The sequence below is a fragment of the Podarcis pityusensis genome (genome assembly GCF_964106645.2).
Source record: "Podarcis pityusensis genome assembly, chromosome: 3".
Classification (NCBI taxonomy): Eukaryota; Metazoa; Chordata; class Lepidosauria; order Squamata; family Lacertidae; genus Podarcis; species Podarcis pityusensis.
The window spans coordinates 38,508,553-38,529,066 of record NC_138026.1 but is presented as its reverse complement, the minus strand read 5'-3'; the positions used below and the strand labels follow the sequence as shown (position 1 = coordinate 38,529,066).

Genomic DNA, 20,514 nt, shown 5'->3' with positions numbered 1-20,514 from the left:
GCTTTGACATTGTTCGTCACATAGTAGAAAATACTGGGAATAAGTGCTTTAACACACGACATCATATTTACAAGCATTGCAATACTGGCAGATTACACAAAAAAATAATAGCCATACTATTGTTGTGGTGATTTATCTGCATTTCCAGATAAATTCTTAAGCTTTCAAAAGGTTAGGCAATTATCTGGCATTCTCTGAACTATTTTCTGATAGTTAACCATGTCACTATTCTGAGAAACTAAATCATGTGTTGCAGGCTGTGTAGGTAAATCAGAGGAAAGAATGACAAAGGGGCTGGAAGAAACAGTCCAGCCTTCCCCAGGAGCCCCCCAGTCTGGTGAATGGGATGGGTTGTACACTGTGGGGCTGGGATTCAAGAGGGAATCACTCCAAGTCTTCCCAGCCCAACGTGCATGATGAATGGCACCTTCTAAAACTTGCAATATTTCCTCCTCCTAGGGTCGTCAAGGGATGAAAGGTGATGCTGGAGAGCCAGGACTACCTGGTCGCTCAGTAAGTTTGCTTTTTTAAAAAATAATATGGTCATGCTACTTATGCTGCACACGTCCCATAAGTGCTAACATATATTAAGTTTTCACTTGTAGCCTGGTATGCATAAGTTTCTGTTTAGTTTCACTTGCTCTTCAACAGATGAGACAAAATGCTATTGAAGTTCAAAATAATAAAACAAGACCACACAGGTACAAAACCACATCATGTATCAGCTGTGAATTGGTACTGAGAAATGGGACTAGGTTTTAAGGAAACAAAGAAGGCATCAAAGTTCCAGGAAAAACTGGGCAACAACACAAGAAAAAAGACTCTCAAGCTCAGAGGCCTCACTATCCATTTTTACATCCCTTCATTTGGAGAACTGTTCCTTAATTCCTACTCTCTGCTTCTTTCTACTTAACCTATTCCTGCTCCAGAATAGGACCTCTCATTTTACTCTGTCGCTGCTAGGCTTACTCAGGAGTCTTTGGTGATGTACCTTGTCAAAAGATTTTTGAAAGTCCAAGTCAACTGTGTCAACCAGATCACCTCTGTCTCTATGCTTGTTGGTACTCTCAAATGTGTGTCTTGTATTGCATAACTCAATAATTCTCTCTGATTAATACTTTTCTTCTTCTGTAGGGATCTCCAGGCTTACCTGGCCCCCCTGGCCCAATGGGACCTCCAGGTGATAGGGTAAGCATTTTTGTTTTATATTTGTTGATGATCACAGTAGGTCTAGGGCTGTGCCATTGGTGGACAAAGATTCCTAGTTACACAACACTTTCCTACATGGAAGTCTACTAGTTTTGAGTAGGACATCCTTTTTGAGTACCAAAAGTAGGTGAGCTGGTGAGGGGCTCCATTTCAATGCTTGTACATGAACTGTGTTTTAACTTACATTGTGTTTCTTCTTTATGTACTCATGGCAAAATAAATATATGGATGACACTGCTCCCTTTGACTGTATAAGCAATAGACACATATTTTTCCTACTTGATAATTATTTTCATCATAGAACATTGTGTAAGGAGAAGCCACCTGGCTTGACTTTAGGAATAGCACAGGGTAGAACTTCCTCAGCAGGACTTCACAGGGTCAGGGTGAATGAATGAAGAGAGCCTGCCAAACCTACAAAAATAATCCCTAATGGATGGGTGCAGTTAAAAAATGGCAATCACCATCACTCAAATGCTTAAGGTTGGTTTGGTTGTATGTGAAAAGTTAAACTGTGCAGACCATCAGAGTAAAGACTGTGGCTAAGTTTAGATTGAGAGAGGAACAGTAAAGTTTTAGTATTAGAAATAAACTACTCTCCTGATATTGTCTGGTTATCTAAATCGCATAGTGCTTTCTCTTTGAAATTAATATGACAGCTATGACAACTACTCTTGATTAGTTAATATTTCTCTTTCTTGTGTGACTTTTTGGATGAGTGCTCATTATTCTCAGCCATTTTTGGGGGGGGTGAAGGGGCGCGTGATGTGAAGAGTGGGGGAAGCTCCATTGTGCAAGCAGACGTCCTTGCAGAAAGCTTCCGTTGAAAAGGCTGGTTAGGTGAATCCTGCCAACTAACAAAAAAGGCTGGATGTGAGAAAGCAAACAACAGGAGAAAGAGGGACAACAGAGTCTTAGGTGTAACACATGAGAAGATGATGATGTTGGAACTTCCTCACAAGTAATTGAGCTTTAGCATTCAGCATGAATTCTTAATCAGAGAAAAGCCTTGATATATTCATGTAATAACTAGTTGATGTTAGCGTAACTGAAGCACAGAACTAAATCACACCTAGGCTGGCAATATCTTTTAAACATATATATTAATAGTTAATGGACATTAGCCTAAACAAGTCATCATGGAATTAGCTTATCTTTTTAAAGAAACAAAACAATAATACATAAACTTTCACTTTTCAACTAGGGTTTCACTGGAAAAGATGGCCCAACTGGACCAAGAGGACCCCCTGGACCATTAGTAAGTGTTAGCTTGACTGTTTGTGGACTAACTGGGGGGCTTTGACATTGGGGAGGGATTAGCTTTGTAAAAGTCAGTTTGCTGTTATGGTTCTCCCTCTACCTCCTCATTGTTTGTGTTAGCAAGTAACTACCTGAGCAGGTTAAATCATACAACTATGTAACCTCTTTTGCCCCAAACCCTAAAGGTTCCAAGGATCTTCAGACCATTTGGTGAGCCTGGTACTCATTCTAAGTTCAGGGCTCTCGTCAACATGCCTCTCTGTGGGTTTGGTACAGTAGTTTACCTGGACAGTAATGCTTATGGATCTGTAATATAAGGACCCTTACACACACACACACACGCACGCACACACACGCACACACACGCACACACACGCACACACACGCACGCACACACACACACACACACCACTTTTTAGCTTGCCCAGAACTCTCCACCATGTCTTTTTTCCCTGTTGGGTGATGCTCATTTGAGGCAATGCTTCTCAGCTACTTACTTCTGTGCTGCCTTTTCCTTCCTTGTTGTTTCTCTGTTTCCCTGCTACCTTTACTTTTCCCCTTCCTTGTCTCTATATCCAATATCCCTCATGTCCTTGTCTTGACCCCCATCTCCTTTTCACCCTGGTCTGCTCCAATTATACTCCTCTGACACCATCTCCTCCTCCCCCCCCCCCCCGCCACAACTTTTATCATGCAGCTGGTTGGGCATTTCTGTTTTTCCCATGACATTGCCTTGACCCAACCCTTCCACTCTGCCTGCCTTACCCTTCTGGGCAGATCATCAAGCAGATGGAGCAACAGAGGAATCACTGCTCACAGCATTCACAACATACTATTATATAGGCATCATCTAAATGTAGACTCTTATGTGTATGCACATACATACATACACACAAGGGGTGTGTGGGTGTGTGTGGGTGTGGGTGGTATCAACAGGCTTGGATGAACTGTAGGGCTCATACATATACAAAAAACTTCAGGAAACAAAACTTAGTTAGGGGAAACTCTGCCCCCTAGCCCAATGATGACCAAGCATGCTCAGTGGCTATGGAATGCCGACTGATTCTTGAAGGGGAGGGAGGACAGAAAAAACCAGGGGAGGGGTAATATAAAGGAGTATCCTGGAAAAGGTCATGGCTGGCTGGCTGGCACACTTCATTTTGTTGCAGGCCTAATTTGTTTGATATAATTATGCATATTATTCAGTGCCAAATTTTGCTGTAATATCACTCTGGCAAAATGTGCACCCTTTGGACTCCCCTCTTGCATTCTAAGTCCTATTCCTATCAATCCTGTATTGTTTGTTATCCAGTTAGAAGATTTGATGACTACAGATAGTTATGCAGGAGGTTTTATTAAGAAAAAGATCTGGCTGTGTCTAATGTGGTCTGCACATGTTCATTATGCTGGAAAATAGTCAAAAGGAAATCATTTCGAGTACAGTTAAGCTTTGGGAATACTAGAAGCTTCATAATGTTTTATGGGGCTTGAAAATTTCTCTTATGGAATTTGTTCCTTTGATGTGATTAGAAAGATGTGAGTGTTTTGCTGCTGCTTGGAAAATCTGTTAAAAGAAAGCCTGCTAGTTGCTAGGACAATGCTTTTTCATGAAAAATCAATAGGCTAAGCATTAAAAATTATTTTCTTTTAAGATGCTATTTAATTACTTCCATACTAATTGTTAAACAAGTAAGTGAAAGACCAATCCTTTGCTCCCTAGGAAGGTAACTCATGAGACTCCCTCTGCACTGACAGAGAAGATGGTAGTGGGCAGAGAGAGATGGCCAAGGATGCCAACTTCCAGGTGCAAAATATAGACATAGGACATATCCAGTGCTATTTTTCTAGAAAAAGAGGTGCTGGAACTCACAAGGAATGCCTCCCTTGTTCTCTTATAATAGCAATGGTGTCTACCAGAGAGGTGCTGAAACTGAGTTCCAGTGAGTTCTGCCTGGAAAAAAAACATACATATACATATACATCATATATTGAGCTCAAAGCATTTAAGACTCCTCAGATGAACCTTGGATTAACCAATTCACACTGTTGCAAAACATTTCAGAGAGCAAGACTGAAATTGGTTTTGAACTTAGTTCAAAACACACTGGGCTTAATTAACTTTTTTTTTAAACCTTTTTTTAAACCTTTTTCAATTAACCTGGATATTTCCTTCCTTTTTTATAGCAACTGAGTGTCTCACCCAAGCTTCACCAACCTCAGCCCTCCAGATGTTTTGAGACTACAGTTCCCATCATCCCTGACCACTGGTCCTGCTAGCTAGGGATCATGGGAGTTGAAGGCCAAAAAACATCTGGAGGGCTGAGGTTGAGGAAGCCCGGTCTCACCTTTCCACATCTGTTGGGACCTAGAGCCAGTTCAGCAGTTCCTCACCAGTACAGATTGGGCAGGTGGTGGTGGTGGGACGGGGGTTGAGATGACCAAAATATAGAATTTTATTGCCAGATGCAAGCTTAACTTGTTCATAGAGCATTAAAGAAATAAAACAGAGACTCACTATTTATGTTACAAGGTGTGTCAGATTGTGAGGAAATGAAAACAAATAGTAGTAGGAAAAGTTTTCACATGCATTCCCTGCATTTGGTGAGTATCATGTTTGTTGGATTTAACAGACTATTATTATGTCCTCCTTAGTACACCTTTTCAATGTACATTTTTGCAGGGTGCCCCAGGAGTTCCTGGAGTTGCTGGCCCAACTGGAAAACCAGGAAAACCAGGAGATCGTGGCTCTCCGGTAAGATAACCAATGATTGGCATTTAGTGCATCTGTTATTAAAGATACCATCAAACGTTGAGAGAGCCATTGTGTGATGTGAGTCTGAGAAAAGTCTATCAGCACAACTAGCTAATATCTGAAAGTTAAGATGTTAAGTCTAATTTTCAGCAACTTCACTCCTTACAGCACATCTTTTTTTGCAATTTAAGTCAGGTCTGGAAATTGTGGTCAGGGCTTTCCACTAAAAAGAGAGCAGAAGCTGCACATGCCAAGGCTTATATTTCTGCACTATGTAAACATCTCAGAGCAAAATCAGCAGAATTACTGGAATTATTCTTTTTTAAGCACAGTCAAGTATGATGTGCTTCCCTAAGGTGGAAATTTTTATATGTAGCATTCTGGGAGCTTGTTGGTTTGAAAAAGTTTGAATGTTTACAGTGGAGCCTCGGTGTTGTGTTGTGGGTTCTGTCTAGAATCTTATACCAGATGAGGGATCAAGAGATTGTCCCAGCAGCATTGCCAGAGCCAATCTGTCTGATTTTGTCAAGGCTGCTATTAGAAAATTATGCATTTGGTACCAAAGGTTGCAACGTTTGCATCTACTACACTGGTCAGCATGGGAAGGCTCTCTCTCATTATCTTAGCTTGTATCAGTACCTTTGAGGCAATGAAGGGTTGTACTTCCTCTGAACGAGTGGGTACATAGTTTAGAAGTACTTCTGGATCGATTGCTGTCGCTTGAGGCTCAAGTGGCCTTGGTGGTGCAGAGTGCTTTCCGTCAGATACATGGCCCAACTGCACCTCTATCTGGACAGGGATAGCCTAACTACTATTGTCTGTGCTCTGGTAACTTCTATGTTAGATTACTGCAATCTGTCATACATGGGGCTACCTCTGAAGATGGTTTGGAACTTCAGCCAGTGGTTAGGTTTCTCTCCAGGGCAAGACAGTTTGAGCATATAATGCCAATCCTAACCTGACAGCAGTGGCTGCCAGTTAGCTTCTGGGCCTAATGCAAAGTGCTGGTTTTGACCTATAAAGCCTTAAATAGCTCAGAATCACCATACCCCAATGACTGTCTCGCTCCATATGAACCAACTCAGACCCTGTGTTCATCATCTTAAGCCCTTCTTTGTGTGCCTCCTGAGCAAGAGGTCAAGAGGGTGGCAACATGAGAACGGACCTTTTCTGCAGTGGCTTCCCATTTGTGGAATGCTCTCCCCAGGGTGGCTCACATGCTGCCTTTGCCACACAGCTTTAGGCACCAGGCAAAAACAGTCCTATTCTCCCAAGCCTTTGGCCAATTACACAATCTAAGGCCTTTTAAAGTGGGGGAGGGGTATTATTTATGTTTGTTACTTTGTTGTGTATTTTTATGTTTTTATATTGTCTACCACCCTGTGATCTTTGGCCAAAGGGTGGTAAATTTTTAAATAATAATAGTAATTATAAAATAGTCTTGAAAAGGAGAAAGAGGAATTTTCTATATGGCCCCAGATAAGTCACATCAAGGTTTTTCTCCCCCCCCCCCCCCGCTTTTTAGAATGCCATGCAAATGTTTGCATCTAGCTACTGCTGCACATCAAGCTGCTGTTAAGAGGCAGAAGAGCAGTGACCAGTAAAAAGTTGGCTCCATTCAGCTTAGGAGCTCTGTATGTAATGATAACTTCAAGGCTTCTTCATAATAATGGAAAATAAATAAATAAATAAAAATATTTATACACTGCCCATCTGGCTAGGTTTCCCCAGTCACTCTGGGCGGCTTCCAGCAAAATATGAAAACATAATAAAACATCAAACATTCAAAACTTCCTGATACAGGGCTGCCTCCAGGTGTCTTCTGAAAGTTGTGTAGTTCTTTATCTCCTTGACATCTGATGGGAGGGCATTCCACAGAGAGGGTGCCACTCCCGAGAAGGCCCTCTGCCTGGTTCCCTGTAACTTCTAATTAATATATATATATATATGCTTCCCTTTATCCAAATATAATGTTTTCAGAGTGCAGTGTTTTGCTTTGGTTGTCCCACTCTCCCGCATACTGTTTCTCAGCTTTTCAGATCAAATCCCAGCAGGAATCTGGCATACAGTCTGTGCAGATGTTTTGTCAGACTCATGTGGTAGATGGGCTTTCAGCACCTATATGTATGCTATCAAGAAATGCCAAAGTGGCAACCTAAGCCCATGTGTGCAAGCGGTGGGCCAAATGTAGCCTGCAGAGTTTTAAAGGTCATCCAGACTTTTCCTGTAGCTACATGGCTGTGTTCCAAAGCAGCATTTCCTCACACAGCTTTACATATTTCTTGTGATAATGTAACCATCTAAGAATCTTTGTTAGCACTGGTAACACAAAGATCCAAATCACACACTTTTAAGCCAAGCATGGGAGAGTAATATCATGGTCACAGGTACTATGAAATCATTTCAACATGAGTATGTCACCAAAAAAGTTTAGATAATTCTGGGCCATAGTGAACAGAGAGCTTTTCTGAGTTCATTGGCCTATCAGTGCATTTTTAAGTATCTCTTGAGAATTCTAAGTTGGTGAGAAGAAAAAGTTCTAAGTGGGTGATAAGAGAAAAATGATTTGTATGCGTGTTTAGAAGACAGACAGACATACAGGAAGCAGCAGCAATATCCTACTTGCTTTGAGCTTTTGCTTTCCATGGGGACAAACTTGATAATTTGCTAATTAATTACCGTACAAAAAGAAAAGCCTATTCTTTAGACAAAGATAGCTATAACACAATAGACTAATTAATTCAATAAGGAGAAAGTATCTAAGCAAACAATGGTGCCTCTTAAGTATTTAGAATGAACAAGAACAAATAATGTAACTATACTTCATAGACACAAACATTAGTTAAACAGCCTTCCCAGAGTCTCCCATTGGATCCATTTCTCACATGTGGTTGACATTACTTCTGGAAAGTAAATGCTGCCTCAGGCTAAGACAATCGACACATCATATTCTGTGTAAGGCTGGTCAAAATGACGAGAGAAGACATAAATTACTTGCCTGATCTGGGCATGTGGCAGCTCTGTACAGTTGCTAGCAATGTTGCTCTCCCAAAGAGATGTTTAGTGAATTAGAAGAGTCCTTTTCTTTCACACACTTGCTTTGACAACTCAGGTAAAGAGTTTAAGGGTCCCTTTATTTGCAAGAAGAGTGGTTTATGTTGCTGCACTGAAAGCAGCCTGGGGGATAACAAATAATCAGAGCCATATGTAAACAAACAGACTTTTGCATGTTTGGCAGCAGCACCCAGGGTCACCATGACCCTAAATTCTGCACATCTGAAATCATCCCTGGTGTAAACTTCTCACTTTCACAAATTAAATGTTCATGATCTCAGTGCAAGATTGTTGAAATGTTGCCATATTCAGTTATGCTCTAGTCCTGCAGAGTAATTTATTGGTGTGTCACTGAAGGAGCTTTTTAAAGAAACCACTTGTGGCCAGATTTGGTGATTACTTTTGCTGACAACAGAATATTAAGCATGATTAAATAATAACTAACGATTCACCTCTGGGAGCTTACCAGTGAAAATCTGTTTGGTTTAATAGCAATTTCTCTTTTGTTTGTTCATTTGAATGCCCAGAATTTCCACACATTTCTGATCATTTATTTCAAAAATTGGAGTCCCCACAGAAAGGAGAAGGGAGGGAATTTAAAGGAAATTCAGCAGTTGAGGTTCTGGTATTACTGATGCCAATCCGCCTTCGTCATCAAATCAGCTTAGTACAACAAAAGTGGAGGACATTACTGTGGATGGTGCACTAGAGGTATAGGGTGAAACATCTCTGGTTTGAGATGTTTATTAAGTGCCTCTGGAAGGACTACAGAACTTGTTCAAATGACTAAGATTTACTAGGGTGGGTTAATATTTTTCTGATAACAGTCCAAGGGTTCAGACAACACTGTCTCCTTTTTGGATGATTTGAAAAGGGAAGTCCATGTTGTTGACAGATGAAACAACGTTAACTGGTTTCAAATAGGTAATAAATAGATATGTGTGACAATTGTCATGCATTTTTGAATATCTGCAAATATACAGCTTAAATGCACTGACTATGTTTATTGAAATTAACCAGGAGATAATTTAATTTTTAATTATTTTTGTCTCTCCCCTACCCCCCACGGCTATATATTCTAATGAAAATAATTATAAGGGCAACTTATTATCAAGTCATGTTTTTTTTCTTAAGAAGCCATGCTGGAAGATGTTTCAGTAAGGAATACAATAAAAATATTAATATAGGTTATGTTAAAATAAAATAAAAATCCTTCCAGTAGCACCTTTAAGACCAACTAAGTTAGTTCTTGGTATGAGCTTTCGTGTGCAAGCACACTTCTTCAGATACACTGAAACAGAAGTTGCCTTTCGTGTGCAAGCACACTTCTTCAGATACACTGAAACAGAAGTTGCTATATAGTGAGAAGGTGGGGAGGGGTATTACTCAGAAGGGTGGTGGGAATGGGAGATTGGCAGATAGCTGGGATGAGCCTGCTGACGACTCTTAACGACTGTAATGGGTCTTACAGGAAAAGGCAAGGGGTGAGAAGGTGAGAAATGGCTTAGTCATGTATAATGGGATAAGAATCCAATGTCTTTGTTCAAACCAGGTTTCTCCATGGTTTTAAGTTTGGTAATGAGTTGCAATTCAGCAGCTTCTCTTTCCAGTCTATTTCTGAAATTCCTTTGTAGTAAAATAAAAAAAGCTCATACCAAGAACTAACTTAGTTGGTCTTAAAGGTGCTACTGGAAGGATTTTTTTTTTTATTTTGACTATGGCAGACCAACACGGCTACCTATCTATAGGTTATGTTGTTCTTGGTCATGGTTTTATATTATGATATCCTTGGAAAGCTATTATTGATGGTCCCAATTTTTTTGCAGACTGATGTTCATACTCCCTGAAACATTAATACTGCCTGTTTCCTTCCTTAGCACTGTTATCTAAAAAGGATAGATAAACACCCAAAGTGTTGGTGGGGTGGTTAAATGAAGGCTATGTATTCTAGTAAATGAAAATAATCACCATAGCAACTTAGAGGTAGGCAATTGTAGCTTATTGGTACACAAAATGTGGTGCATGTAGAAGTGCCCAGGTTCTGGCATTTCTGGGAAAGACTTAAGACTCTTGCCTGAAACCCTGTAGATTTACTGCCAGTCTGCTTAGATGACGCTGAGCTAGATGGACCAGTGGTCTGATTCAGTATAAGGCAGACACTTGACTTTCATGGGCTGACCTTCCATGTTCAGGCCCTGGAGTGCCTGGCACACACTTTTGCAGTCACTCCTGTTAATACTCCCTCTTTCTGTGATGCACTCTGATGGAGTTTAATTCATTACAGGGGCCAGCTGGAATAAAAGGCGAGAAAGGTGACAGAGTAAGTGCACCCTTAAAATGAATTTGTCTGCATTTTCTAATGCTTCTTACAAAAGAGCACATCATGTCTAATACATGTTCTGTTTCTTTTATTAAGGGAGACATTGCTTCCCAGAATATGATGCGAGCTGTTGCAAGACAAGTCTGTGAACAAATGATGAATGGTAAACAATGCTTTGAAATATGTGCAACAAAACGCATGTTTCCGTGTACCATATTGTCAGACTCTGTTGTGAACTTAAAGCTTAAAGTCACATGGGTTAAGTGTTTCTCAAATTAGGCAGAGCCTAGGCTGGTGGGTGAAATTGCAAATGTTTGGCCTCTTGCTAGCTCGATCACCAAATCCAGCAGAGTCTGATCAGCTGAAAGCAACTCTGAGTTACCACAGGTGGGTACAAACCAATGGCTGTCACAACAAGCCTAGGTTTATTTGCCACTTTTCCCATTGGCATATTCAATGTGGCAAACAAGAACTTCATTGTACCAAATCAACACAAAATTAGTCAGTGGTTGATATTCTGGATTGAAATATGGGTTTGAGTTTGATTCCTTGCTTTGCTGTCAGCTGCTGCCTTTCTGTAGCAGTACTGATAATGCTTAATGAAGGCTAGGTCTGATCCCACCTTATGCTGTTGCCACTTTGTGCTCTTCAGTGGCAGTAGCAGTGATGACAAGCTGAGGTCCCATTCTCCAAATGCTGGCAAATACTGAATATGTTTTGCTGCGCCTTCTGGTGTTTGTCATACATGGTCTTCTAGAGCATACAGAAATGAAAATAAATGGTTATGCTTAAAAGTAGGGGCATGGTCAAGTCCACTACAGGCATACTGCCCATACATAGAGGTATCATTTATAGGCATTAGAGCTTGTCTTCAAACTGTGAGATTTTGACCAGCTTCGGCCCATCTGAAGCTGATACAGGCTCGTCTTATCTTGAGCCCAAGCAGAGTAGTCCACACAGCAGAAGGATAAGCAGTATGTGCCACATTTTTAACTTTATTTCCACTCTATGCTGAGAGAATACAAACATGCATCTTGCCTCTGTGAGAGCAGAGAAGCAACTATCTCTCAGGAACAAAGAAACCGAGAGAACACTGAAAAACAGGAAACCAGTGTACGTCACATCCAGTCTCCCATTCCCGTGGGAATCCAACAGTAACTCTGACTGTGGAATGCAAAACAATGTCTTGTGACTGCAGTTGCTGCTCAGTGAGGGAAATAGAAACCAACACAAACTTGCCTTCTGTTGTGCACACTCAGTACATCAGGCCATTATGGGGGCTGGGAGGCAGGTACATGACACCCAGAACTCTGCCTTACATTCTGTGCCTTACATTCTTAGGCAAGACCTTGTGATAAAATATGTGTTCTTCTGGGGAGCTAGGTTGTACTGGATTCAGCTTTTTTATAATACCATCTTGCTGCCAACATTTCTCCTTTCATTGTATTTATTGGATCTACAGTTGCATAGAGTGGAACCTCACAAGCTCTATGCCTCCATGGGTAGAAGAGAGTGGAAGAGATTTTGGCTGATTGGGCCTCCCCACCCCCACCTCCACCCATCCGTGTCTCTCCTAAAATAAACCCAAACTGTTCTGGAAGCTTTGGGATCCTCCAGAACAGCGTGAGGGGCTGAGTGTGTTGAGGCTGCAGGCCAGAGTTGGTATGGGAGAAAATCATGTTCTGTCCATGGAAGCACCCAGTTTACAGAGCAGGTGCCTACACTGGCTCTGACTCACTTCCGCAAATGAATCTAACCCTATGGGTATTAAATGCTAATCCTACTCAGAGTAGACCCACTGAGGTTAATGGCATGATTTACTCAGGCTCATTAATTTCAGTCTACTAAGAGTGGAATTTAGTTGAATTTATTTATTTATGAGTTTATACTATTTGTTAATCTTAGCCTAAAGTCGTGTACCAAATTAACCAATAGTAGTCAGGAAGGTGCTTTGTGGCACCAGGGAGCAGTATTCTGTTTTGTTTTTCACAAAAACATGGTATTGTGCATTCTTATATTATCCTGTTTTATTTCTCCAAAGCCAATATGGCCCAGTTTAACCAGAGGCTGAATCAAATACCAAATGATTACTATTCAAACCGTAACCAGCCAGGACCATCAGGACCACCAGGGCCCCCTGGACCTGCTGGGCCACCAGGAGAACCTGGGTCTGGGGGCAGGCCAGGCTTCCCAGGCACACCTGGCATGCAAGGGCCAGCTGGAGAAAGAGGTGAGTTGTACTATATATGTATAAAATGTGTATGTGTGTTTCATCATCCTAGGTCAGCTGCTGCCAATCCTTTGCTAATCCTTCAGTCTAATAACATCCACAGGACAGCCTTTAAACCAAACAGAATGTTTTAGTATAAAAATGGCCTGCATATGCTAAGTGGTTCATTGGATGAATAAGAGCAATATTTTAAAATGTGCTGTTAATTATATGCTTCACAATGTGTGCTTTAGGGCTACCTGGAGAGAAAGGTGAAAGAGGGATTGGATCACAAGGGCCACGAGGTTTGCCTGGGTCACCAGGTGAGTTTTCTGCATCACATGGCAGCAAAAAACCGTAAAAGATAATATTGACAGGCTTTATTATGTACGCAAGTAAAATTTGATCAAAATGATCATCAAGTCTTTTTAGCTTGTATCTAGCCAGACATTTTACATTTCCCCCCTCCTATTTCAGGGGAAACAAAATGTTATTTTAGCCTTTTGACTCAGAATTAGGTTTTAGTTGCAATTATTGTGCTCTCTTTCAGTTGTAAATTACTCTATAGTATAGTTACAATTTAGGATAGAATGCAGGGCCTTCACAGTTACTTTTTCTATCAGTACAATTTTGATCATTTACTGATGTCCTGGCAAGAGTAGGCAGACTGTCTTGGCGCTTCTGTCTTTAATTTACTAGTTGAAACATACCTTTCTTCATTACAAGATCCATAAGAATTTTGCAACAAATTTTAGCTCCACTTTGTTAAAGCTCTCAACATTTCTGTTAACCATGAATATAACTTGTTCCAAAAAAACCACCCCATGATCTCATCCATTCTAAAGCTGCAGGGTAGCAGAACTGAAGCAGCCCTACACTTTAATTGAAATTTAGTGTGCTTGTCTAATACAGAAGTGCCCCATGAGATCCCTGTATCGTACACAGGATGGATATAAACCACTAAGCTCAAATCTTGCCACAGCAGTTTTCTGTGCATAAAGACCTTAAAATTAGGGAACCAACTAATGATGAGTTACATCTTGGGTTCCCTGCGGTCGCTTCATTGACACCATATGTAGAACCCAAATGGAAACATTTCTTAACCATATGTCTGAGTCTAGACTTCAGTTTTGACAGTCACTTTATCGGACTGCTGCATGTTGAATTATATAGATATATTATCTTCCTTTTTCTTCTATAATTAGGTCCACAAGGAGAATCCAGAGTTGGTCCTCCAGGTGCTACAGGCTCACGGGGACCACCTGGGCCACCTGGCCGTCCTGGTAACTCAGGTATCAGAGGTCCCCCCGGGCCTCCTGGATACTGTGATTCATCCCAGTGTGCTAGCATTGCTTACAATGGTCAAGGATATCCAGGTAGGTTACTGAGTACTTAAACTTAATTTTGTACCTCACTGATATGTCAGTTCCGTCTGAATTGCTTTGTGGAAGGAGACCTTCTAGTGTAATGAACTGAATCCAGCTCAGCTGTTCAGTACTCGTAACTGAGCCAGCCTAGAACTAATAATTCAGGTGCTATTAAAAGTACTTTTTTGGTATTTACTGAACTACCCCAGTTTGATATGTGTTTTGTGTTAAGGGGAAAATATTACCTTTCAGAAGCAGTTCATTTCTAATATAGTGTTAGAAAAGTATTATCTTTGCTTAAGGATTTAAATGACAATTTTCTTCTTCTTCTTCTCCTTGTGCTCCTCCTCCCATCAAACTACTTCTTCTGAACAAGGTTGACCTCTCCATCTAAAGTAAAAAGAACACAGTTGTTTGCCATTTTGTGTCTTTCTGATTAATGTTGGGATTATCTATACAAAATTAGTACCTGAAATCTAATATCCCGAGAACAAATGCTATTCTTTGGTACAGTGCAGACAACTGAAAAAAGTCACCATAGCACAATTTTGTGTTGGGTTAAATTCCATGGCATCTATGATTATATTACTCAATGGCACACATTTCTTCTGAGAAGAAGCAGTTTCAGACAGTGAACTGCCAAAGGAACAAAAATGCTGGATAGCTGTGGCCACTGGGGCACCAATGAAGCAATCCTATACGTGTCTACTCTGAAGTAAGCCCCACTGAGCTCATTGGTGCTTACTCCCAGATAACTGTATTGGATTGCAGCCAAAGTCACTGTAAACTGGGAAGGGGATGAGTCCCAAAATTGTGTGTGCCATATAAATCTAGGGCATCTCTCAAGAAGGGAGTTCAGGCTCACGGTATCAATAGTTTGTTGTGTGCACTGTAGCACCTTATAATTCATAAACTTGATATGTTGTTTGCCACTATCATAATGTGCATGTATACATGAATGAAAATATATATATATATATGTACACACAAATTCATGGACTTTGAGCTAATGAATGAAACAAATTTTATAGAGTAATCATGCAGAACTTGCACAAGATCAACAATTTACATGAATTAAAAATAAATGGGAAACAATATTGCAGTGCTCTCCTTCCCAAGAGAAGCCTTGTATACATATATAGATATATGCATATAATTTAACCCTCCATAGATGGATTTAGCTGAATGAATATATATATATTGCACAGCTGTTTGACCTTGGAAAACTAACATCCTCTTTGACCTGTTTCAGGTTCCGGCTAACACATTTTCTAAGTCGCCAGTGCTGCTTACAGTTTGAAAACAATGAAAATCCTGTTTCTGAGATGTTTGCGCACGTGCTTATTAGGAAGTGAATCTGTATGGATATTTCACATAGATAATGGCTAACTGAACACCATAAGATGGGGAGATTCTTTTTTTATACACTTACTAACAAGTCTTCTTGAACACGATAAAGGACAAAGATGTTGGCAATGCCAGAGGGGGAAAGTCCATCTTCCTATCCTTTTCTCTCCAACCCCATACCTAAAAAGTCCCTAAAAGACTCAGTTGCATTGGAGACTTATAAAACTACTAACTAGTGAATTTAAGACCATGATACATTTAACTTCATGAAAGAGAAATGACTTAATGTAAATAGTAAACTAATTGTGGCTTGTAAATGATTTGTATGGGATCATGTCTGCTAAAATTAGTTAACATTACCATCATGCTTTCGCATTTAAGCCTGCTGCTGCTGCTTTTTACTGTGTGCTGCCATAACCACTCTGAAACTTGTTGAAACCTCTCTCTCTCTGGTGCTTGTCTTCATCATTCTCATCATCATCTTCTTATCTGATTCAGGGCATGGGTTTTTTTGTATATGTAATCTTCTTTAAAGCACTCAAAAGCACAATTACTTTTGCTTCTGGTCCTCCTGCAGGGTTAGGTATTTCTCCAGCACAGCTATTACTCAGTCCAATACTGAGTACAGGAACACTGTCATGAAATAATATTTACTGAATATGATCACCACTAGTCATACTTTTTGTAGATGCCTGCCATAGTAGAAAACTATTTTTAAGAAACAAAAACAATGATACATGTGAGTTTTCCCTTCTTGACTCAACTGAAAGCTAATTAAAGAAGTTGGCAGGTTAAGTGCTAATGTAAAGGATTAATAAATTGTGCACCAAGGTCTGATTCAACTGATGTTAACAGTGTTGAGATTTCATTGCAACAAGAAGTTGGTTGTGATTAACTTTTCCCATTGATTTAATGTAACTTAGTTAAGACTTGAGCTGTAATGAAGCCTAAATGCTTCTTTAGAAAGTTCCCCAAATTTCAAGGCATCATATTAACTAATTTTTATCCAAAGCAGACCCACTGAAATTAATGGCATTGACTAAATAATTGTAATGGGTGCAATCTGAACAAAAGTTAGTTGAATATGACCCACTATTAGTTTTGAAACTCACATTTTAGACCAAGTTTCTTTTATACTTTTTCTCCTTACCCCCAAAGAAACTAAAAATAATGGTTGTATGTACTCTGCCACTTAGTCTCTAACATTAATTGTACACAGTCTTGTGCTTGCTTGCTTGGGATTGAAGTTCCTTTGAACTCAGGGAGACTTACTTTTGAGTAAATACGATTGGGCTAGGCTGTATCTGAGCTCTGGTGTACAGTTAGAGTGATCTTGCACAAGAAGCCCTTCTCATTCACTTCAAGGGCAAGGAGCAGTTGCACAAACAGCTCCCTTTTTCTGAAGGGAAAATCTTTATGTGTATTAGAATTCCTGCAGTAATCACTGGCTTAGTATCATTTACTTGGAAATAAGTTGCTTTTTTATGAAAACTCAGTTTGCAAGTAAATGTACTTAGAGTAAATGTACTTATAGATTTACACCCCAGAATCACTAAAATGAAAATATTTATTTTTTTAAAAAAATAATCTGTGGATTCAAAGGCATTTGATAACTATAATGTTCAATCGGACGACTATTTTCAACCAGAGCCATATGCACCTGAAAGTGGACCTTATCCGCCTGAAAGTGACCCCTACATAGTACCAGTGGAATCAGAAAGAAGAGATGATGAATATGAGGACTATGGAGCTGATATGCATTCACCTGGATATCCCGAGCATATGCGCTGGAAAAGATCGTTATCAAGAAAAGCAAAAACAAAACCATAAATGATTGACTTCCTTACCTTTCCCCTCTTTTTGGCTGGTGGTTTTTGTTGTTGCTATTCTTACATATGTAGATTCATCGGGAATTGGTTGGGTGTGCCTATTTCTCCACCACCATTTCCATTGCTTCTTCTGAGGGTATCATGCTTATGTGGGAATAGCAATAAAACGTTACCATAGATTTCATTCTTGCTCTTACAATGCTTGTAAAATACCTGAGCTTGCAGCAGCTTCATAAAACTTTAACAAGTGCATTAAAATTACCACAGGGCTGCGTTATCTTTAAGTAAATTAAAAGAAAGAAAACCCTACACAGTTGCTGCCAGCGATCTGAAGGCTGGATGCTTCAGCAATGGAGCTTGCTTTATGCTTTTTCACCTCATCCATTACTTAACTCACACAGTTCAGTCACATGACAAATCTGCAGTCTAGTGAAACAAACAAACTCTGCTTTTGATGTGTTCAGTTTCTCCTATCCTTGCTCATATCTTGCAGGGCATATACTGCTCTTATACATCTCTTTAACAACCACAAATCTTAAATAATGTAGCTGACATCATTGTATCAACTGGATACAGGTTTTTTTTAAAAAAAGAAATAATGGCTTAAATCTCCTTTTAGAGACATTAACATTTATGCCAAATTGCAGTCAATCCTGCAGAGATGGAATTGCATGTTTGTGTTGTATATTTAGTATGATTCCCCTCCCCCCCAGAATATAATGTTTCGTAGTTATCAAAAAAAAAAAGCAGTTGGAAATTGTTTGCAAGACTATGGATATAGAATTGCTGCTTTTATATTTTAACTGCAAATTGTGAATTTCACTGCCTTATATTATTTATTTCTGAAACAAAAGAGGCATTTTTCAATAAAACTACTGAAAATTTATATAGGCTGTGAGTATTATTGCTGGGAGGCTTCCAACCTTCAGAGGTTTTATTGTCATGGGAAATAAATCAACAGAAACATTAAACTACTTTCAGAATAACCTTTTCACATATAAAACTTGCAGCACATTGCAGTTTAGAATGTTGAACAATGAATACTAGATTGTGTTACAGGCTGAGGTCAGCATTATATATCAAGCAGTAGTTTCCATACTCTGATGGTATAATACTTCATTTCTCTGCTCTATGGAGGCCCCAACCATGATAGAATTAAGATAGTGGTTCCAAACTCAGGCCATGTACATTTTTCACATAATCTATGAACCCATGGCCTCTATACAAGAATAATAGCTCTCACATTGCCACTTCTGCAGCCAGGATTTCCAAGACAGTCTTCAGAAAAGAATCCCATGCAGGTGAAAAGTGAAAAACAAAACTGGCAAGCATGTAAATGATTGAACTTTCCCCCCTTTTTTTATTGTATCGCCATTGAAAATTACCCCCTTTGAAGCTGCTTTTCCTTAATGGTTACACTTTTCCGTTACACTCCGAGACTAGTTTTAAAAGGGATTAGACAAATATTAAACAGAGAATAGATCTACCATTGGCTATTAGTGACAACAGATAAATGGAATCTCCAAGTAAAAAAATTGTGTCTCTGATAGGCGTGGAGGGCAAATTTGTTTCACTTTTCATTTTCATGCAAACCCACCTAAGTTACACTTCCTGAACCATAAAACAAAACAAAACGTAAAAGACCCCTGACAGTTAAGTCCAGTTGCGAATGACTCTGAGGTTGTGGCACTCATCTCGCTTTACTGACCGAGGGAGCCGATGTTTGTCCGCAGACAGCTTTTCCGGGTCATGTGGCCAGCATGACTAAGCCGCTTCTGGTGAACCAGAGCAGCGCACGGAAACACCGTTTACATTCCCGCTGGAGCGGTACCTATTTATCTACTTTCACTTTGACGTGCTTTTGAACTGCTAGGCTGGCAGGAGCAGGGACCGAGCAACGGGAGCTCACTCCATCGCAGGGATTCCAACCGCGACCTTCCGATCGGCAAGCCCAAGAGACTCAGTGGTTTAGACCACAGCGCCACCCGTGTCCCTGGTTCCTGAACAAATACACAACCCAAAATGCAGCTATCCTTTGATGGGTGAAATTGAGAGAGGGGAGCTTATTAGAGGAAAGGTGGATTATAAATGAAATTGTGTGTATCTGCAGAGCGGATACATATGTACAGTAGGCATATGGGAACACAACCTCTGCTTTTCCCAATTATGGAGTGATATCCAGAGTTCATTTTACTTGGAGTACAGGCATTGCAATCAATTGACATACATGGGCATATGTTGTATATGAAAGAACTGTGGGTGATAACTAACATAAAGGAAAACTTATCTGAGAGAGGTTGCCCAGCTATCATGGAATTGCTTTGGATGCTACGCAGGGCTGGGGTTTGGGAAGACTGACTACAAATGACTTCTATCAATAATATCAGGAAAATAATACCAAGCAACACTCACTATCAACAACACTCCTGATCTAACTGACTGCATCTTACATGTGCCATTTTCCCAGCCCACACTTCACCTATCCAAAGGAAGAAGGGCATGAAGACAAAGTGTCATATTGAAGCCTAGCATGCCTATTACTGCAGCCATGAATCTGAGCAGGGCACCGTTCCAGAGACATGCAGGTTTCCTTGATCATTCCTAGCCCTGCAACTGATGGTTGAAGCTGTCAGATGTGAGAGTGCTGGTCAACCGACTGGAAAGATGAGCTGGCCGTGACCCCCTTTCCTTCTGAAGATCCACCTGTATCAAATGCATGGAGTGCCATTTTCCATGCACACACTTTCCAATTCATTCCTTATTGTGCACTTGTGGCTCCTGCTGGATTGGGTACATAATAATATAAGAAGATGTTTCTGAATCAGACCAATCCTGTTCTCACAATGGCCAACCAAGATGTCTATGAGAAACCCTCAAGCAGGACTGAAGCACAAGAGCATTCTCCCCTCCTGTGGTTTTTAGCAATGGGTATTCAGCAGCATACTGCCTTTGAATGGTGAAGCAGAAGTAACCCTCATAGAATCAGAGTTGCAAGCGATCCCAAGGATCATCTAGTCTAACCCTCTGCAATGCAGGAATATGCAGCTGTCCCATACAGGGATCGAACCAGCAACCTTGCTCTAACCAACTGAGCTATCCAGGCTGAGATTAGTAGCCTTTAGTTTTAGCCAGAGTCACTAGATTATGCACTTGTCTGAATCATAATT

At 40.3% G+C, this 20,514-nt stretch overlaps 2 protein-coding genes across 3 annotated transcripts in view; both read left to right on the top strand.

Moving 5' to 3' along the window:
- COL12A1 (collagen type XII alpha 1 chain) overlaps positions 1-18,233 on the top strand; it is a 130,761-nt gene extending 112,528 nt beyond the window's left edge. The window contains exon 66 of the mRNA XM_080997877.1: positions 17,167-18,233. Within this exon, the coding sequence (XP_080854003.1) occupies positions 17,167-17,348 (182 nt within the window). The 3' untranslated portion in view covers positions 17,349-18,233. The remainder of the gene's footprint in view (positions 1-17,166) is intronic.
- Positions 425-16,364, top strand: LOC308472819 (collagen alpha-1(XII) chain-like). 2 transcript variants are annotated; one of them, XM_080998059.1, is made up of 10 exons: positions 425-513; positions 1,135-1,188; positions 2,414-2,467; positions 5,150-5,221; positions 10,560-10,595; positions 10,692-10,758; positions 12,637-12,825; positions 13,059-13,127; positions 14,010-14,180; positions 15,424-16,364. In XM_080998059.1, the coding sequence occupies exons 1-10, from the start codon at positions 472-474 to the stop codon at positions 15,432-15,434; spliced, it is 765 nt and encodes a 254-aa protein (XP_080854185.1). In that variant the 5' UTR covers positions 425-471; the 3' UTR covers positions 15,435-16,364. The 2 variants fall into 2 exon arrangements, with proteins under 2 accessions (XP_080854185.1, XP_080854186.1); XM_080998060.1 differs by having other exon boundaries at positions 14,548-16,364.
- Positions 18,234-20,514: the final 2,281 nt, after the last annotated feature.

Bases quoted from the DNA above. Each gene is read 5' to 3' on its own strand.
- LOC308472819 (XM_080998059.1), top strand. From the start codon at position 472: ATGAAAGGTGATGCTGGAGAGCCAGGACTACCTGGTCGCTCA. The intron at 1,189-2,413 runs GTAAGCATTTTT...CTTTTCAACTAG, and splicing joins TGGGACCTCCAGGTGATAGG to GGTTTCACTGGAAAAGATGG. The intron at 10,759-12,636 runs GTAAACAATGCT...ATTTCTCCAAAG, and splicing joins CTGTGAACAAATGATGAATG to CCAATATGGCCCAGTTTAAC.